The 21,976-nt window shown below is 36.1% G+C and overlaps 2 protein-coding genes across 4 annotated transcripts in view; one reads left to right on the forward strand and one right to left on the reverse strand.

Moving 5' to 3' along the window:
* Positions 1-21,976, forward strand: part of LOC145685763 (trypsin Blo t 3-like) — a 127,699-nt gene that overhangs the window by 20,907 nt on the left and 84,816 nt on the right. The gene's annotated exons all lie outside the window — the stretch shown is intronic.
* LOC145685762 (putative glutamate receptor) overlaps positions 1-21,976 on the reverse strand; it is a 60,210-nt gene that overhangs the window by 13,898 nt on the left and 24,336 nt on the right. The window contains exons 2-5 of the mRNA XM_081758272.1: positions 12,331-12,509; positions 7,871-8,158; positions 2,983-3,086; positions 299-475 (exon numbers count right to left, since the gene is read on the reverse strand). Coding sequence (XP_081614398.1) covers positions 299-475; positions 2,983-3,086; positions 7,871-8,158; positions 12,331-12,509 — 748 coding nt within the window. The remainder of the gene's footprint in view (positions 1-298; positions 476-2,982; positions 3,087-7,870; positions 8,159-12,330; positions 12,510-21,976) is intronic.

Consider the following 21,976-nt stretch of genomic DNA (forward strand, 5'->3'; position numbering starts at 1 on the left):
ACCAAATGCATATTTGGCACTGGTGACCAAATACTGGGTTGTTGCAACCAAACAAATCGTATCAAAATGGTTTCGTGCTGGTGACCAAACGTTTGGTTGTCGCTATATTGACCAAACGATTTGGTTAGCAGCACTACTTTTTTTTTTTTTTTTTTTTTGTTCAATTTCACCAAACCTCTTTTTCAGTGTAGCCACAGACTTTTAACACGCTCCTCTCCAACCAATTGGTATGGCCTTCTCTCATTATCAATACCACTGGCCATTCCATGCAGTCTGCCCTTTCATGTTTATTACGAACCTCACAACGAGGAAAGGACGTGTAAAATCCACGACTTTCATTCTGTTCTTGTTTACAGAGAAATGCACGGCAGCCATGTCTACTTCATCCCTCTGGAACATTCCAATCATTCCAGAAGCATTTCCAGACGACTTCACTTTGCCCCACACATTTTCTAGATTTGGAATTACAGTGAAGCTAAAAAGAAAAAAAATATGCTTCAGCATTCAGAATTATTTGTACTGTATTAACCTACAGACATTAATTACATGAAAAACATCTTGTGTTGCCGTAATTTTCGCATTTCTTAAATTATTTGTGTAACTTGTTGCTTCAGATGTAAATAAATCTTAATGTGATGCTTGACCTTTTATTTAAAATACAGTATTTTTTACTGAAAAATTAACTAAAGATGCCAAAGAGAGTTAAATATTAGGATTGTTAGGGCACATTTTCATGCAAGCATCCGTTGTGTTCGTTGCTTGTGTTTTCTATGTGTAGCCAACAGAAAATTGTGTTAGACGTAGAATCGTACTTAAACAACTTTCTCCATTGACTATTCAGCCACATCACAAGCAAAGAACGTAACGGACGGAACTTGCATGAAAATCCACCTTTAACAGCGAAATAGCGAACTCGAGCAAAGTATAACCACAGACTAGAATACATACAGACGAGCAACTTTCTATATGCGCTACTGAAATCAATTTGGATCGTCTGCACAGCGAAAGAACCAATCAACGCTTTCGGTGGGCGGGATCAGTGTTGTCGTGTTTGTATGGCGCTGCCATCGGTCTTGGAATGTGACGTCATAGGTTGTCATAGTAACCGGCGGATTGTTTTCGTCTGCTTCGCATCTCATTGTTAGATGTAGTGCAAAAAGATAAGATTTATAATATTCACTTTTTCTTCTACTGTCTCTGGACTGGACTTTCCTTTCCAGCTTTTTTTTTTTTTTAATATTAATAGAATTTTCTCCCTTTTAAAAGAGTTCACTTTGAAAGCAGTGTTTACACCACAGAACATCACTGATAGATTTACATGCTAAATGGAGGAAATAACTGATTTCATCCTGTATCACGTATATTTAATGTGATACAATCGATTATTCCTCCAATTATCAGATATAACAGTAAAATTAAACCGTTTATCCTTTAAATAATCTAAATATTACTATCCAATATTACGACTGTACAATAAAACACAATAATAATAATAATAATAATAATAATAATAATAATAATAATAATAATAATAATCAGTCTGTGATTACTTTCGAAATTTCCATGTAGGTGACCTCAGACCGACTGGTTAGTTTCGTCGTCGTCGTGTTAGAGGCGCTACTGTCGCCAAGTTTCCAGTTTTTCGCTGATTTTGCGGTCTGTATATTTTAGTTTGTAAGTATCTGTTTCAATTGACCTTGAATGATAAAGAATACTATTTAGCAGTGAATAAACACACAATTCAAGAGCCAACTTCTGATTTTGTTTCTAACCCTTGTGCGTATTAAATCTTCAAAGTCGCAGCAGTAAGGTTTACTCGACTATATCACTCAGTTTGTTAGATGTTGAAATTGTTTTAATTATGAAATTATTAGATTAGCCTTCTCAGGAAGAGGTTACAAAACAGAAGTCTAGTAGTGTGTTTAAGTATTAACCTCTGACACAACACTAAGTTGACAACTGTTGCTCAAGAGATAACGTGCGGATGATTGTTTAAGAAACAGGCAAGCGACCATCAGATTATCTGAGATGTATCTCTGATCTAACATGTAAGTAGTTCTGGAGGTCAAACTCTTACATTTACTATTCTATAAACAAAGTTTGATTTTACTTTTTCTCGGCTTGTACTAGTAACATTCTTCCCTAAATTTTAAACGAACAGATTAAATTTTAACTTAACTTTAAAAACAAATTAAAACACACGTTAGAAAGTTAAAGTTACGCTTTTATTTTAAAAACAAACTCACGAAAACGTAGGAAGTCAAATTAGTTGTTGGACAAGGAAACTTAGCCTCAATCGAAGATGGCAGCCATTATTATCATATATATATATATCATATATATATATATATCATATATATGATAATAATGGCTGCCATCTTCGATTGAGGCTAAGTTTCCTTGTCCAACAACTAATTTGACTTCCTACGTTTTCGTGAGTTTGTTTTTAAAATAAAAGCGTAACTTTAACTTTCTAACGTGTGTTTTAATTTGTTTTTAAAGTTAAGTTAAAATTTAATCTGTTCGTTTAAAATTTAGGGAAGAATGTTACTTGGATATATAAAATCCAAGTTTACCCCTGCCCCAGATCACATTTCTACCTCTTGTTTTCGATTTTTTTTTACATCCTGTCAATTTTATGTTCAGGTAATCACACCTTTTAAGCATTTCATTGAGTACATGTATCATGATTGAGTTTGTTAATTTTATTAATGTAATCACGAACACATGCATACAAACTTTAAAGTCGTTTTGATGGTGGGAAGTGAATGAGAAACTGATAAGAAGAATAGGCTCGAGGAGACATGCCAAGTCAACAAAAGCATAATGAGGACAAATTGTGCTGTGAGAGTTTTCCTTGGATTCAGTTGTAGAACAAAGTGCACTTCATGAAAGGTATAAAAATATGTATTTGAAATTATCTGTTATTCGCATTTCATTTTGTTGGTGTAATCCAAACTTGCGTATTAATCAAACTCTTACCTAATATTCAAAGCAGTTGTTAAAGCAAACCATACATCTCCTACATAACCTCCAATTTCATATTTATCGTCTGAGATTTTCTTCCAGTCAACCAGAGGAAACTCCTATTAGAAAAAAAGTTCTTTTAAACATACAACTTATAAACTGTAAGTAAAATAGCAATTACACACTTATGTAACTAATTTATTTAGTTATTTATACGTATAGTTTTATTCATACAACCAGTTATCCTGCTCATCTATTAATGAGTTGGACGCAAAAATCTTCCGTTAGAAAATAATTTTAACGGAAAGTACCCACATACATATTATTGTTATATACTTTGCAGCGGAAAACATCTTTAGTCGAAAAGTTCTTCCGAGGGGCAAGGAATTTACCTCATCTTTCTTAAAGTAATTGTTGAGGAGTATCAATTGTCAACAGATTCCAGCACATTTCATCTTTTAATAGATTCGTATTATTTATACTGGTTCAGTGATAGAGTGTTCATTTCTGGTGAAAAGGGCCGCTGGTTCAGCCCTAGACTATTTGAACTTGTGTTGAACGATATCGCGTCCCTCCATTTTCTTGGATTCTCCAGTTTCGTCCAACATTCTTATTCCACTGATTCTTTCGTGATCGTTTAGTTTTCATATACCATCCGTTTTCTTTCGGTATATACGGCATGTAGAATGTAAAACCAGAAATTTAATTTCACTTCAATCTTGTTTGATATAACTAACGTCTTATAGCCCTAGTGCAATGATGATGCCAATTCTAATTTCTTGGAGGGACAGAGACATTTGGGAGGAGGTAGTTATTCTTCTTGTATTTCTCAAATAATAGTTTTATACAGGGTATCTCCGAGTATATTTTGAACTTCGATATTCCGCAGGCGTAATAACTTATATTGGTTAGCTGGGTGTGAACCGGAAGAGGAAAGAACGCCACGTTATATGGTCAGTCGCAATGGGGCATTGGAGTGTTATTTCAGTTGAGTCAATCCATTCTAAGTGATCAAGCATGTGCCACTCGACCATCTCCAAAAAAATCTATTTTTTCATGAATGTTCAACCTATATCAGGGTACTTCAAAACCACAATTAATTATTTTTTACAGCATCCCATGGCGACACAACGGTCGCCGTCATTTTGCGTTTTTTCGATTTTAGACGTTCACGCTGGTTTGAATATGTCAGCATGTATTTATCCTACCAAATTGAAAATTGTTTGACGTCTCCAACTCGTGCAGAGCTAAAACTTTGATCTCTTAACATTTTTGCCTAAAACCACTTGAAAGGAGTGAAATCAGGGTCTACAATAGCAACACTTTTGGACATTGAAGACATGTTTGGAAAGAGGAAACAACTGATATAGAGGTCTGAATTTGTGTGTGCATGTAGTCCGGGGTCATAAGTTAATACACAAAAATTTACAGACCTATAGCTCCCAAAGGCCTGGGAAAAAATCGTAAAGTTGGATAATTATGCCAATTTGGCATGTTTCGCTGTCCAATATCTCCGATAGGCCTGGATGAAAAAATCTGAAATTTTGGGAATAGTTAGTCCTTTAGTATACCATAACACACAACAAAGCGTGTTTTGTGTTTTTGAGCAGAAGGGGGTCAAAGTATTAAGTAATGACGCCATACTCTAGGAGGTGTTTTGTTCATAAATTCAACTGGAAATTTGTTGTTGTGAAGTAAAGTAAAGTAAGTAAAGTAGGATGAATGGTTAGTCCAGTCAAGGCTCCCAAGCTCGTTTCTTTCATCTAGTTGTAACATTGTCTTATCACACCCACAGCAGCACTGGTGAAGAATGTCGCTATCAGCAGAAGGCGAGGAAAGTCAAAATGTACCCTTGACAAAAAAAAGGCCGTAAGTACTTCTTGCTCTTTCTGCTTGCTATAGCAATGATATTCAATCATGTTTATTCGTGTTTTAACTGCCAGTTCATGCAGGAGACAGCTGTCCTTTCGTTTGATCTAAATTTCGCACTCAGTGTTTACAGCGAGTAAGTGTTCACTGACTTGGGAATGTAGATCAAATGAAATCACCTCTATCTCCTGCATAACAGGATTGAACAGGAATAAACAGGAATAAACAGGATTGAATATCATTGATATAGCAAGCAGAAAGAGCAAGAAGTACTTATGGTCTTTTTTTTTTTTTTTTTTTTTTTTTTTTTGTCAAGGGTGCATTTTGACTTTCCTCGCCTTCTGCTGATAGCGGCATTCTTCACCAGCGCTGCTGTGGGTGTGATAAGACAGTGTTACAACTAGGTGAAAGAAACGAGCTTGGGAGCCTTGACTGGACTAACCATTCATCCTACTTTACTTACTTTACTTTACTTCACAACAACAAATTTCCAGTTGAATTTATGAACAAAACACCTCCTAGAGTATGGCGTCATTACTTAATACTTTGACCCCCTTCTGCTCAAAAACACAAAACACGCTTTGTTGTGTGTTATGGTATACTAAAGGACTAACTATTCCCAAAATTTCAGATTTTTTCATCCAGGCCTATCGGAGATATTGGACAGCGAAACATGCCAAATTGGCATAATTATCCAACTTTACGATTTTTTCCCAGGCCTTTGGGAGCTATAGGTCTGTAAATTTTTGTGTATTAACTTATGACCCCGGACTACATGCACACACAAATTCAAACCTCTACGTCAGTTGTTTCCTTTTCCCAAACATGTCTTCAATGTCCAAAATGTTGCTACTATAGACCCTGATTTCACCCCTTTCAAGTGATTTTAGGCAAAAATGTTAAGAGATCAAAGTTTTACCTCTGCACGAGCTGGAAACGTCAAACAATTTTCAATTTGGTAGGACAAATACATGCTGAGACGCCTAAAATCGAAAATACGCAAAATGGTGGCAGCCGCTGCGTCACCATGCGATGTTGTAAAAAATAATTAATTGTGGTTTTGAAGTACCCTGATATAGGTTAAACATTCATGAAAATATTATATATTTTTGAAAAGGTCGAGCGGCAATTTTTCTTTTTTCTCGATCACTTTGCATGGATCCCAATTCGTAGTTATTAAGAAACTAACAAGGAAATATCTTAAATTGATAGTAGCATTGCCCAATCAAGCAATGCGTAGTAGATAGAGGAGTGAAGAAAAGTAAGGAATCCAAAGTTTTACAGGCTGACACCCAGAAACACAGGAGATACAGAAGAAAGAAGAATCTAGAATCATGTGAAGATAGCAATGCAAAATATATACTTTCACAAAGAATTTCAAACCGATTAAAGTAATCAAAATGACATTTACAGAACAGTATTGTATCCACAGACATGCTTAATAACATCATATGTAATGCAGTGTTGCCAACTGAGCACAAAATGAAGTTTTGTTAAATGATACGGAACACAAATTATAACATCCAGAAAATTTAATTAGGAGTATAACCATGCCTGTGAAGTCGAAATGTACAGTGTTGCTAACGTTTGAGGATAGGCACATATGAATTCCTATATGAATCTCGGATGTGGAAGAGTACATACAGAACACGATTCGAACTAGTTGAAACCAAAATATGAGATCACAAACAAGAATATAATCACTGAAGTACGAAAATAAGGGATGGGGCACAGTGTCGAAGCAGTTTTGTCCAACTGAAAAATCAGAATAGTATCAAACACAACACACAAAACTGAAATGATGCATGCTCTTGGATTAACAACTGATTAGCAGGCTCACGTTTCTGATGCACGTAATATTGTAGCACTTCATACATTACTGGTAGTCAGTTTGTCAGTGCTGCTGTTGATAAAGCGCTTCGAGCGAGCCTGCGGACACTTGGTCATCCAAGGGCATGGATCATTTCAGTAGGGTTTTGGTACTATTCTGAATTTTCCTTTGGCAACAATGCTTCGACACTGTGCTTCGTCCGTTATTTTTGTACTTCAGCGATTATTTTCTTGTTTTTGGTCTCATATTTTTCTTGGGAGGAGGAGTAGGAAGAAGAAAAAACTGATCAATGATTTTAAAAATAGAAGAAAATATTAGGAGTTAAAAAGAGGAAGCTGAAGATCGAGAAACGTGGAAGAAACATTTTTAGGACCGAACCTAAGAAAAAAAAACTCTTTAGCTCCAGTACCTGCCAACAGGCAGAATACTTAATAATTATAATCAAACACGTTAGTGAAATGAAATGAAATGAAATTTTTGAATTTTACGTCCCACGGTTATGCCGGTTAGGCTAAAGAAGATGGTGATGATGAGAGATGAATGAAATGGTGGAATGAAGAAAGTTGGAGGAAACGGGAGAACCCCAAGAAAATCCATGCACACGGTGTTTGTCCACCACAAAGTTCACTTGGCGGGAGCAGGGTTTGAACCCGGAACCCCAAACACCAGAGGTGAACGCTCTACCATTGAGCCACCGCGGCCCCGTCGAACACGTTAGTCTGAGTAAAACTATTGTCCATTGCGGCTACAGTCCTGAACAAGCAAAGTCTTTATTGTATTATATAAAACTGATAATGATTTGTGATTTTATATATGAAAATAAAAAAGTCGCATATTTTTAAGAGTTATAGCCAGCTGATAACTAAAAGTACCCCAATTTGATATTTTAGTAGCGAGACCACTTCAAAAATCGCTCGATCAGCTACTTGTAGCCCAATCTGGCAACATTGGCCAACGTGTGCAATTGTTAGCCTACCATTTCCCACTGTTGGCCATACTGCCTGTGCCACTGGGGTGTATCGTCATTTCATGCAATCTATCTCTATATTATCAGCTTCTGTCGCAATTCATCTGATTGTGCAGGCCATTTGTATTGAGCTGCGTGCCCATGAATGTTCACATTGTATGAAATTTAACATAAAAATTGCATCTTGTATACAAAACCTAATGGAGTAAAGTCTTGTAATTTCTAGAAATACTTACTTTTGCTACAGCAACTCGAAAGTGAATTCCTTGTAAATTCTTCCTTCGTTTCCAAAAATTATTTCTAGCCAAGAAAGTTTTAGTTTCACTAGCTGCAATACTGTTAAATTGAAGAGGACCATCCTTGGTTATTTGGTAAGCTTCAAATATTTCACTTATATTGTCACATTGTGCCATATAGACATGGCTGTCTAATGGCAGAAAACATCCAGAGAAGAATTTGTAGGAAGATTTCTTGTTATTAAATAATATCAGGTGAATAATATGTTTTGTGTTGTCAGATAATACCTAAAGAAATGAAAGAGAAACCAAAATACTACGTGCATCAAAACAAAGGTTATTTCCATTGAAATATGAATTATAAGTGAACCAGAAATTGTATTTTATAATAAAAATAAATTTAGCATCCACTGTTTAATCTTACAGAGTTCGAAAAATTAAAGAATAATTTAACATTAAAATTAAAATTAGTTTAAATATTAGACGATTAAAATCAAAATTTGCAATGACAATTTTCACTGCTATACAATGTGAATTGTCATGTTTTTTGAAAGTTAATGTGTTATTTAATAAATAAAATTGTAGGCGTTGAGAAAATTAATCGGTAAAGCTGCTGTTTTTACAAAAACCTGATAATTAATAGAAATAAAATTAAAATTACATGAAATTGAAAAAGAAATGATCAATTATAATTAAACACTTTTAATTTAAGCTTTTATTAATCTATTAGTTAAATCTTCTACGAGAGGTATAATTTTTTGATTATATATACTTGTATGGATTCGTGTAGAGACTTATAACTCACCCTCATATACAGGGTGCGTCATAAGTCTCCATACAAATGTGAAAATGGTGACTAATATTTATTTTTCCTTTTGAGACAGGTAAACCAATGAAGAATCTATAGATGTCACATAAATCTCCATACAAATGGTTAAAACGATGAATAATGTTTACTTTTCCTTTTGAGGCTGATGAATCAGTACAAAAGAGATGTCACTAACGAAGGAAGAACGGCTTGACATCACTCTGTTGACTGGAAGTGGTACCACTCTCATCATGTGTCACGTGCATTCAATGAAACGCACAGAATGCAGATGACCCATAACTCAGTGGCCAAACTTATCAAGAAATTCAGATGGACAGGTTTCGTCGCCGACTAATACAGAACTGGAAGACCCAAGACAGCAACACATGAAAGTATGTAAAGAATAGTGCTGGCAGCAATGACCAATAGTTGACCAGCAGTTCGACAAGGGTAACCCGACCTCCTTTTGCGGAAATTTTGATCAGCCAAAGCAATGTCACGCGTATTTTGCACGCTAACAAATTACACTCATACAAGCTGCAGTAACTGGAACATCTTATAGAGGATAATCCTTTAGTGTTTTCACAAAATTATAGATTTCAGAAATACATCTCCAATCTACAAGAAATAACTACATGTAGGAAAACACGAAGATTTATAATAGTAGAAGTTCCTCTATATAATAATATCAAAAACTATCTTTAGTCTCAATTTTTAAAGAAATGCTCATGAGGAGTCACCTCCAAAAATGGCGCCACATACTCTATTTAGTGCATGGGCAGAGTTCCATGAAATGGCATTGAACATAAACGACACTGTTTCTGGATTTGTTAGCGCCATTTATTTTCGAGATGAGACAGGTTTTTATGTCACTGCTGACGTAGACAGGCAAAAGGTCAGGTACTGGGCGGATAATAATTACATTGGATGCTGGACTGCAAAATGCAAGGGGCGGGAAAACTAATGCTGTGGTGCAGAATTTGAAGTAATAGGTTTGTTGGACCTGTTTACATTGAGGGAAAGCTGAAGAAATGTTATCTCGACATGTTGAAAAATGACATATTCATGTCAATCCTAGGCAAAAGTGGAGATTTTCCTGCATTCTTACAGCAAGACAGGGCACCAGCGCATTACGATATTGAAGGGCTCCAATTGTTGAAGGACTCCGCAGTTTTCTGGGCATTGAATCGGTCGACATGATCCACTGGAGTGGTCACCCAGGTCACCAAATCTCGCATCACTCCCATGGATTTTTACCTTTAGGGACACCTGGAATCGATTTTATACCAGAAGAAAATTCATAATAATGACCATCTTGAAAGGAGAATTACACAAGCTTGCAATCAAGTAACAGCAGCAACATTTTCACATGTTCGCCGAAATTATTTATTGGTTAGGGCACCTATCATTGTGTTAAGAGGTGGAAGGGAGACATATGAAAGATATCCTTTAACTGTAGCATAATCTAATCCCATTTGTAGAAAGAAAATAAACATTATTCACTCATTTTACCATCTGTGTTGAAACTTGTGGCTCACCCTGTATAAAGTCATAACAAAGAAGTACATAGTGGTGATTTCAATGTTTAAAATTACATGAGAGGATTTTTATGACTACCCTTACAATACATCTTCTGCATTCTACAATACATCAATTTAATTTGTCCAACCCTGAAGATCAATTGAAGGGTAAGGGGGAAAAAGAAGGAATGTCACAAAACTACATTTTCGAGAAAACGGCGTTTTAACATTGAAAACCGTGTAAAAGGAATAGGATTATTAAATCTTTCGCCCCTTTTTACATGGACATTTTTACATCTACGTATGCATGGCATATACAGTCAAATAGTACCAAGAGTCGTCAACAGATAGGACAAAGCACCCGAAAAAGCTCATACATGGACATTCCTTGTTTTTTCCCCCTACCCTTCAATTCTTAATTCAATGCTTATTATAATAACGTATATACTGTGCGTTCTTATATAAAGTTCGGTCAAAAATAATGCATTTTATTTTTTGAATTTATTCATGTCATGATGACTTGATAGAACTTTCAGTACGCTCACATACTTTATTTTTAATTCCAGCAACAAAATAGGAATTATAGAAAATACTGAGGTTTTGATGAAGTTCCGGTGAATGTTGTTAAATTTTGTTTTCCTTTCATTGCAAATCATCTCTGTTATGTAGTAAACCTCTCTCTTGAAATAGAATATTTTATATCTATGTTTAAAATTTCAAAAGTAATTCCACTCCATAAAAAGGGCAGTATACACAATATAAGAAATTATCGTCCAGTCTCCATTGTCTTCACGATTTCCAAAATTTTTGAATATATTGTGAAGTCATTACTCTGTAACTTTTTGAAGTCATGTAATTTACTATCACTAATACAACATGACTTCCAAAATAAGAAAAGCATCAAAACAACCCTGCTTGCTTTCATATGAATTTTGAATTTTAAAAAAATATGTATGTTGTTGGTCTATTCATCGACCTATCCAAAGCTTTTGATACTATTGATAATGCTATTCTGTTGAGCAAGTTGTATGCTTTCGGTATTAGAGGTTTAGCTGAAATGGGATGACCCCTCCCTTAAAAATTAACTGGGGATAGTGAATAAGATTATATTATTGACAAAATCTTCCAGGTTAATTACAGTAATTCATAATTATATAGGGATAATTAACATATTTTTCACAAGTAGGTGTAATTAATTGGTGAACTAGTGGTTAATGGTATTCCTAATCTTACATATTAACTAACTAACTAACTCTATGGCCTATGGAACCCGGAGGTTCAGTGTCGCGTTCACAAAAGCTCTCCACTGACTTCTATCCTTAGCTAACTGCATCCAGTTTCTACTTTGTATTCCAATCTCTGCGAGATCCATCTTAATATTGTCCTCCCATCTGCGCCTAGGTCTTCCTAATGGTCGTTTTCCTATGGGTCTACCAGTCAAGACTTTGAAAGCGTTTCTACTTTCTTCCATTCTAGCTACATGACCTGCCCACCTAAGCCTCCTAGACTTGACGACCCTAACAATGTTGGGTAAACCGTATAAACTATGTAGTTCCTCGTTATGAAGCTTCCGCCATTCCCCATTCTCGTTCCTCTTGGGTCCGAATATTCTTCTCAGGATCCTGTTCTCAAATACTTTCAGTCTATGTTCTTCCCTCAGAGTAAGCGACCATGTTTCACACCCATACAGAACAACAGGCATGATTATCGTTTTATATATTTTAAGCTTCAAATTCCTCGACAGAATTCGCGACGACAAGAGATTTTGAACCGAATAGTAACACGAATCTTACATATTAGAGTAATTAATGGATGTTAAAATGCCTTCTTCACTTCGACTGTTATGATTTCGCACTCTGGTGTAGATTATGGAATTAAAACATTCTTATACACTCTGTTCCATTGTTATTTAAATGCCTCTCTAACAATACAAAATGTATTTTGTGGGACTTATATTATCAAAATTAATTCTTGAAACATACTAGCTTTAATTATAGAATAAGCAGGGAATCATATATTACAAACTCGTCTTTGCTTATAAGTTACAATTTTGCATATTTGGACAATCTAGACAAATGAATTCCTTGAAATATCAACTTCAAAACGATAGTTACGTATTTACAATTACTTACCTGTCTAAAAATATTCCGTGATTGCTTTTGGTTATCAGCATAAATCAGCATATCATGTGGCCGAAGAGTCTGAAGAAAGTAGCTGATATCAGGTAGAGGGAGCTTAATGCATATACTTTGTTGCCAGAGTTTGGATAAAGTTTCCACAAAATTATAGATTTCAGAAATACATCTCCAATCTACAAGAAGTAAATACATGTAGAAAAACACGAAGATTTATAATAGTAAAAGTTCCTCTATATAATAATATCAAAAACTATCTCTAGTTTCAATCTTTAAAAAATGCTCATGAGGAGTCACCTCCAAAATTGGCGCCACATACTCTATTTAGTGTTGCCAGGTCTCTGAATAGAAAAAGTATAGACACTTGGAATTTTAGTGAAAATTAGCGAAATCGTTTAAGTAAAGGAAGACTATTTACGTTGACATTAGAATACTATCGTCATAAAATTGAGATCCTGAAAGTTAAAACTGCTAGACTAATCTGGTTAAACACACATGACGCTGAAATACTTTTATCTTTATATATATACCGACTGCTGAAATAATGGCGATAACTGATCTCCTAGGAGATGCCGGAAGAAGCAAAAATGTCTGGTAAACATAGGGTAGAAAATATCTCCTTCCGAAGTTATAAGCTGCCGAAAACAATGAAAAATAAACTGTTAAGTTCCATAGTTCGAGAACTTTGAATCCTATCATGATTCAGCCAAAGAATTACATAGTAACTATTATAGACACTATTCATGTTTCAGAATCCTTCCTCAAAGGCGCATCGAATTTTATGGAGAAAATCGGAGTACGGGCAGACACTTTAAATACTAATTAAGTATAAATGAAAATATTCTTGTAGGTACCATTTAAAATTCATTTTATTTCACTGTTAATAATAGAAAATGATTAATATTACGTTTCACCTTCACTTAATAACCAATATTATGTTCAGGAGTTATGCAACCACACAACATATTATGGTTTCAAAGAAAAGTTTTCTATAACGTAGCGAAATTAAACTTCGATATCAAAATATAATTCGGTACTGTTTGAAGGACGTTTTTGCTAACTTGTTTTTGCTTAAGAATACGTAAGAATAACCAAAATATATTGGAGTTCGACAATCACTTCTATCTTCAAATACATAGTTGTTTACAAGAGCTAATGATTGTAATCTAGTTCGTCATTAGATGGTACAAATAAATTTTTCTTTTAAAAAAAAGCATCTAATCGTTCAATTGGATGAGAATTGTTTGACTACAGTGTTTTATCTCTTAGGTCTTGTGTCCGTCATTTTTCTAACTCTGTTTCATGTCTTTACGAGCAAACATAAAGAACTAAAACTTAAATTACTGTTTTGCACTTGACTATCCGCAGATATAACATAACGGAGGAATAACAAACATTTCTATAGATCTTGGAATGGAGAGAAACTTTGATCTTCCATTTTCCTAGGAGTTGCCTTCTCTTATTTCTTCTTCGAAACGTCTATCTTCTTAATTACTTAAATTGAGGAAACCGACTCAAGTGTGACACGTTTGAATATGTAGCGGTAGTACAAATAAAAGAAACATTTAAAAATGAAGAGTTCCTTTATCCACGAAACTGTAGTAATATGTCGCCTTAGATATGAGGATTACAAAACCGAAGAATCCATACAAATTCTAGGGGAAGAATGTTTTGGAGGGAAAAGGCGAAAATAAAGTTTTTTTTTTTTTGGTTGCCTGAAATAGGCGTGTAAGATGTCTGTGTATAGGTTTCTTGCTACGCTGAATCAAATAAAAGCATCATCAGTTAAAATAGAATGAAAAATAACAGCAAGTAATATCATAAAATTTTGTTCTTCGTGTCAATGGCTTTTGTTATTCCTCATAGCCCCTGCCTTTTTCGGCCTCGGATAAAAGCTACGCCACTCACCTCAACACTCAACAACACTTTTATTCGCTCTGGTGCATCTTTCTTAATGTTTAAATGCAATTTTCAAACATATTCGCTCACAACATAACCGAAAATCCACAAAATATCACAGCACCAGCTTTCCCCTTACTCCTCTATATCTCCGGAACAGTTGAGATCGAGGATTTTCCCCCCTAATTGATTTAATTGTACACAACACACTTCGTTTGCGTATAAACTTGTCCACAATTTCGTGTCACAGTTGAATCGGTTTCCTCGTTAGTTGAGACATCTCTTGTTCACTGAGCAATTACTCATACATTGAAGACAGGCACCTGATTCGTTTCCACTCCAGCTACAATATTTTCTTAAATCTGACAACATTGTTTTTCTATGTGCACTACACTGACTGAAAACTAGTTATTGGTATAGTGACAATCTGGCTAAGTAACAAAGTGAATTTTCACAGAAAACGTTCAGCTCATTTCATGGGATTCCTCAAAGCTCTTAATGAACTTAATCTTCAGAAACTAGACAGCACTGAGAAACTTACTAATGAATTAGCTCAAGAAAAAAAAGATTTATTGAAACATGGGTCTTGACAATCTGTGAAGATAAAAATGACAAGTTTGGGGGAAAAGTACCAATAAATTATCCATAACGAAACAATTTATTTTATATAAAAGTCCATATGCTTGGTATTTGATTTATATGGGCATAAATGGTATATGTTTTCGAAAAAATAGATTGAATTCAGGCACATTTATGCTCATAGTAAAGCAATAAATAAAACGTAATTATTCATAGTACATAGTTGTAACTTTATTGATTTGTTGGAAATTTATTTTTCAGTAAGTTATTTGAAGAAATATTTTCCAATATTTCGTTTCAAATGTAAGTAGAACTTAGCTTTCTTTCCTCCGATGTAACACAGAACCACGTATGTCAATGTTGAAAATGAGTCACGAACCATCAGTCATGTGTCCTACAAGATGTATCGCATAATGATGTGGTTTAATTTTTTTTTTTTTTAATATGTTTCATCTTCTGTTAATAGGTTCGTGTGAATGAAATGTCAGCTTTGACGTCTGGAGAGAAAATCACCTCAACAACAAAACACAGTGATTTACTAAGATAACTTGTTTAACTTCAATAATTCAGCACAGTCCAGCAAACAGGCTGTAGCGCTCTGACAGTCAGGAGATAGGGCGTTGTTGAACAGGATCGTATCATAATGCATCACGAAGAAATTACAATTACGATATACGATTCACGTAAAATCACCGTTAGTTAGTCAAATTTCGTTCCCGTAACAGCATTGCAAAATAAAGCTCCATGGACACCAACCAACATTATGTTCGGATGATTTCCTTAGGAACACTGTGTAAGTCAACCCTCGAAGAAGTATTCGTGCAATTTAAGACGAGTTAGGCATACATCATATCACTGTCGTCCAGTGGGTCTGTGCATTCGGAAAGGTAAAAAAGTTGGCGCAGACGAGATAAGCGTATACCGGCGGCTACGTGCAATCGGTAACAGTGAAAAAGTTGTTTCAGACGAGTTAGGTATACACCAGACCACCGTTGCCCGATAAATCTGTGCATCTAGAAAGGTGAAAAGTTGGCGCAGAGGAAAAATGAAATACTTGAGTTTTACGTCCCACGGTTATGCCGGTTAGGCTAAAGGAGACGGTGATGATGAGAGATGAATGAAATGGTGGAATGAAGAAAGTGGGAGGAAACGGGAGAACCCCGAGAAAACCCACGCACACGGTGTTTGTCCACCACAAAGTTCACTTGGTGGGAGCAGGGTTTGAACCCGAGACCCCTAGCACCAGAGGTGAACGCTCTACCACTGAGCCACCGCGGCCCCTGTTGGCGCAGAGGAGTTAGGCATACACCATACCACTGTCGTTCAGCTGCTCCGTGCAAGCAATAAGGTGAACCAACAAGAATCGCCGTCTGGAGGCGTGCAATTCTCTTAATGTAAAGAAAACTGTGGAGGGATTCCTTCATCGGCTTGCCACTTCAGAGTAAAAAAATGAATCTGCTATAACAATCGTAAACAATCATCAGGACAATGACTGGATAATGGTCAACGTCCTGGACGATTTCCCAAACTACCTCTCCACCCACAGAATGTGTTGTCACTGGTATGGTGATCTATTGGTTAGTGATTTACCATGTCTTTCTCAGAGGAGGTGAAGCCACTCATGGAGATTGTTATAGTAGTGAACTCAATGAAATGCATCGCAAGCTTCTTCGCAATCATCAGCCAATGGTCAACAGACATAATGTCCTTACGATGCACGACAAGGCTGTTGTTCAAAGAGTGGTGCAGATTCTCCGTTATTTGCAGTATCAAACTCTTACTTTCCCCTGTACCAATCTAATATCTCTCCTCCTGATGACTATCGACTCCAGTCACTTTTTGGTAGGGAAATTTCCCTGACTATTGGATGATGTAGCGTATGGTTAAAGATGTCTCCCAATCAGACCCGTAGCCAGCCTAAAAATGTAGAGGGGGCGGTAGAAGTTAGGGGCCCCGATCGAACAATTACAGTCCATCACCATATTATAGTTCATTTGCAAGCCTACCGTAAAACATTTAAGGGCCAGGAAAATTTAAGGGGTCGGCCCCCTAACTCCCCGTGGCTGGTTGAAGAGACAACTATTCTAATTAACAGCATGTTGCAGTTTAAAGCTAGAGTTTAGGCCTCTGGAATTGCCGTTCATGAGGTAGGCATTTTATTCGCATCAACAAAATATAAACGTTTTACATTTGCTGCAAACATTCAAATATTAAACACATTAAATAAATGCGTAAGATTTAAGGGAGTAGGAAATAATTTGCCTTACTCCGTACCGCCATGGCCACGCTCCTCTTTTTACTCAATAAACTTCTGTTAACCTAATAGTTCTTGAATTTATTAGACCTATCCAGACACAGCAAACTACGAGAAGATATTTTGAAAGAATGTGTTTCGTGTATTCGTGCAAAAACTAGATAATATTTAAATTTATTTAGTTTTTACACAATGATATGAAGTGCTATCAGAAATGTTTGTTACTCTGGTAATTCAATGGTAAAGGAACAATGAGCGAATCTGAGATCTGGCTTCAATGTTCTGTTAGTTGAACAATAATATATTTGTTTTTGTTTTTTTTCATACATTTGTACCTTGTACCCACCAACTAGATTAAAATAAATACCTCTTTTGAAACAACTACATATGTCAAGATAGCTCAAAGGCTCAGTGGTAAGAGTGCTTACCTATGGTGCATGGAGTCCCTGATTCGATCCCGGCCAAGTAAAATGGTGGTGGACAACATCGTGTCCGCTGGATTTTTCGGGATACTTCCATTTCCTCCCACTTTCTCATTCCACCAATTCTTTCATCATCATTCACTTGCCTTAATCATCGTCTCCCTTAGCTTGTAGAGCATAATCGCGAGAGGTTAAACGGAAAAAATTCGTTCTTTCCTTGCAAGCTATGTGGCCAGTGGCGTATTTAGGATTTTGTTTCGGGGAGGGACTATGCACAACACGTGAATAAACATATACATTTTTCCTTTTGAGTGACGACAAATTTTAATGAAATTGTGCATATACGAAATTTATTTCGGGAGGAGGGGCTTGAGCCCGATAATCATCCCCTAAATACGCCACTGTATGTGGCCTATGCAAAATAGTTTTTAAAACATTCACGATCATGCTCTTCAATAACTCCTTACGTTTTACTGTTTGCATGTGACTTTTTTTTATTTGAATTCAATCGATAACTGCAAACATGTTTCCGAATAAATAAAAAGGAAAAAAACACTATTGCGTTTAATACACTTGAATTTGTATTTTATTACATGCTCAACTGGGATGTAACTTACCTCTTGCATATAGGACGAAAACATGCTAACATCAGCATGCAATATGTAAGAACTATTAAGATCAGTAATGAACTGATTGAACTATGATATAGTAATGACTCGTACGTGTACTCTGTATTGGGTCAAACACATTCGTCCTACCAATTTTTTTCAGCATGGAGTAATTGCGAAATGATACTTTTCTTTCCTCTGGAGATCCAACAACACTTTGCAGCGTTCCCTGCTGATCCCTAGTGACTAGCGTACGCTTTTGATACACGGGGTCTTGGGTTTAATTCCCGGTGGAAGCATTGAATGCATTACGGTCGTTCAGATTCCACCTTAAAATGAGGTGCACGTGTTATATAGTCACGATCCTAAACGATGAAGCCAAATTGAACGGGTGAGTTGAAAAAGGTACATATTCCAAAAATATCACAAATTAAACTGAGATAGCCATTTTTTTCTTTGGACGTATCTACATCCATACAGCAGAAAAAGAAGCATATTTCACTATTGCAAATAATCTTTCCAAAAATATGTAGATGTGATTGAGTTGAAGAAGGAACATATTCCAGGAATATGTCCCTTCTTCAACTCACTGCCGCGCTAGTGCCGGCGGCACTCGCCACAGCGCTAGTGCTCAGTTATGTATTATGACTTAACAGGTGAGCTGTTGTTTAAGGTCATGTTGGTTTAAAACCCTAAATAGTGGCAGACTTAAGAACGAGCAGGACACATTATTAGTGAGCCTAATTGAGAGGCATGAGGTTGCAAGGCTCAGACCACCAAATCAAAACCCAAAGCAATACGAGTCCTCTTTCAAGTAATTTGCCACGAAAGGAACGAGCAGAGTTGAAGTATGTCGTAATGCGTACATAAGCCTTCATGCTGTGTCACGCAAAGTTGTTATTAGGTTGACAAAGATTTTGGCTTCTTGGAAATTCCCTATTGACATGAGAGGTAAACAGGAACACCGTTCTAATACTGTTCCAGCCTCACATCTAGTTAAAATACATGAACATATTGATTAATTTCATAAATATGTTGCACATTATACGTCTACATCAGTCATATATCTCGATGCTCAGCCTAATGTGGCAAAAATGCATGAACTTTTCATACAAAAATTTCCTGACTTGAAGAATGTAATTAAGTATGAGTTTTATTTGGAATATTTCAAGAAAAACTTTGGTTACGGATTTGGCAGACCTCAGGTCGGTGTCTGCAGTACCTGTGAAGACCTAAGATCAAAATTAAATCAAACATGCTTAATGACAATGAAAAACATGTAAATTTTATATTCAGTATTTTATATTTTGTAAATTACTTTAGACCATTTTCATTTTACCTGAACTTATCTATCTTAACTACAGTCTGAATATAACACGAAACTTCATAATACAATCTAACCTAACCTAACCTAAGTATTGCTATCTTTATTACAGGCATGTTTTATGGTAGGTTATGACATTGGATTCTGTATGTAACAAAAAAGACTGATTTGCAATGGCAAAGTAAAACAAATCGTTTTAATATTATTATCTCAGCACTTTTTCGCAGCTCGGTGTGTTTTAATCACATAAAAAAATTACTAATGATGGTCAAACTGAAAGGGAACATCTTTTTATAATGATTTTCGATCAAGGCTTTTGTTTTTTAGCTGCTGATCCGCTAGATCAAGATGATTTATGATTGTCTACTCTGAAAAATTCAACAATGACCATTAATTTTTCGGAAACATGGTTATTTTGTCAATATGTGTAGCTAACAGTTTTGAAATACATTTGTTTGCCTTTGTACAAAGATTGAATAGTATTACTCACTTATTTCTGAAACCTGTTTAACATAATCCACTAATTGGGATACAGTATTGTGCATTTAAAAACATTGAGTTGAAAAAGGAACATATTCCTAAACATCTTTACACAATTATATGGTATATATAAAAAAAATTATGTACAGGTACCATGTGCAATAGGTTTGCTACACTAAACGACACATATTGACAATAGTAAATGTTTTGGTAGAACAATTAGTTTTCTCACAAAACAGTTTTTCTTAGTTTTCCGAAAGTTTATATTTTTGGAATGTGTACCTTTTTCAACTCACCGATTCAATTATAGTAATGAAACTCACAAGCAATAGCGCGTTATGGTAGGGAGATCGCTGCTAAAAGAACATCTTTGAGTTTTACGTCCCACGGTTAAGCCGGCTAGGCTAAAGGAGATGACAGCTCCTCCTCGGCTAAGCGGTTAGCGTACACGTCTTTGGCGTAGGAGACCCGGGTTCGATTCCCGGCGGGAGCTCATGTGGTTCGGATTCCACGTTAATCAGTAGGTCCACGTCTCATATAGTCTCGCTGCTAAAAGGGACGCTAAACTAAAATCAACTCAACTCAGCTAAAGGAGATGGTGATGATGAGAAATGAATGAAATGATGGAATAAAGAAAGTGGGAGGAAAAGGGAGAACCCTGAGGAATCCCACGCACACGGTGTTTCTTCACCACAAAGTTCACGTGGCGTGGGGTGGAACCAAGGACCCCATTCACAAGACGTGAATGCTCTACCACTAAACCAGCGCAGCCTCTCACTGTTAAAAGAATCTAATATGTGTTAATTTGCCGAAAGTGCTAAGTTCTTGGTAAGAATAAATGTTAAGTTAGTTGATTAACTATGTGCCGCGTCTTCTCTTTCCATGTTTTGAAACTAGTAGATATATCTGCATTTCCATGGTAAAAATCAACCACTTGCGGTTTTAACGTTAATCACAATAGAAAAAAAGAACGGTAACAGATAGCAAAGAACTAGTTTTATGCAAAGGATTAAACGTGAAAGGATTAAGGATATATTTTATCTCCATTCTTAACTCTTTACTAAAATCAGGAATGATAAAAAGCCACTGCAACTTCCAGTTTCAATACTGTAAAATTTCTTGGGTAGAGCAATAAAATGTACTCCAGATTTGGACTTTCCGTTCACCTTTTTATTATAAAAAGTCTTCTTATATACACAAATTATAATAAGTAATTTCTCTAATATTTAGGTAAGATTAAGATAGGAGTCCGGTGACTAAGCGTCGTGGGTATAAAGATGGGTACCTCTCGGTGACCGAGCGTCGTGAGAGGGGTTTTAGGTGTTTCGATCAATCCGGGAAGATTGATGTTGGGCGAGGCGTGCAGGTCCCTTTTATCCTGTATTGTCGGCTTCCTTCGTTGATTCTCGTCCTTCCGACCGTTGGCGATGGTGAGCGACTCCTCTTCGGGATCGTCGTCTGCTTGTTTGTGTTTATTATCAAACGACCCGCTCGGGAGAGTAATACTCCCGGAAGTACGTTTTTTCGCGCGCTACTCTAGCCAGCTGTTTTACGCGCTATCCTAGTCAGTTGTTTTAAGTTGGTCACAAAATCTATATCATTTAGTACAAGGGGAACAAAGTGAGCCTTATATCATGGAGTACAAGGGCAACAAAACGAACCCTGCGGGGCTTCTAACCCGTTACTACTACTACTACTACTTCTACACTGTAAAAAATTTCGCCTTAAATTTACTGACCGATTACCGTCAACTCTCGCTGCCATCCGATTACCCTAAATTTTACGGACCACCGTTTTTTCATAAAAACGGCAGACCGTATATTTAGAAGCAAAATAATATTGACCGTGTTTAGAAACAAATTTGGTACCGTATATTTTACGGTAATTTACCGTAATATTTAGGGGTCGTTTTTTTTAAAAAAAAAAAGCACAGGTGTGTTATTACCGTACAAGATTTACGGTAATAACACACCTGTGTCCTCTTGCTAGATCCAGTAAGAATTCTTGCTGGTCAATATATATTGACCTAATTTTCATCTAATTGCTGGAAACTGTATCAGTACACACACTGGCTAGC

This window comes from Thermobia domestica, chromosome 5 (assembly GCF_964235325.1).
Source record: "Thermobia domestica chromosome 5, izTheDome1.hap1.1, whole genome shotgun sequence".
Taxonomy (NCBI): domain Eukaryota; kingdom Metazoa; phylum Arthropoda; class Insecta; order Zygentoma; family Lepismatidae; genus Thermobia; species Thermobia domestica.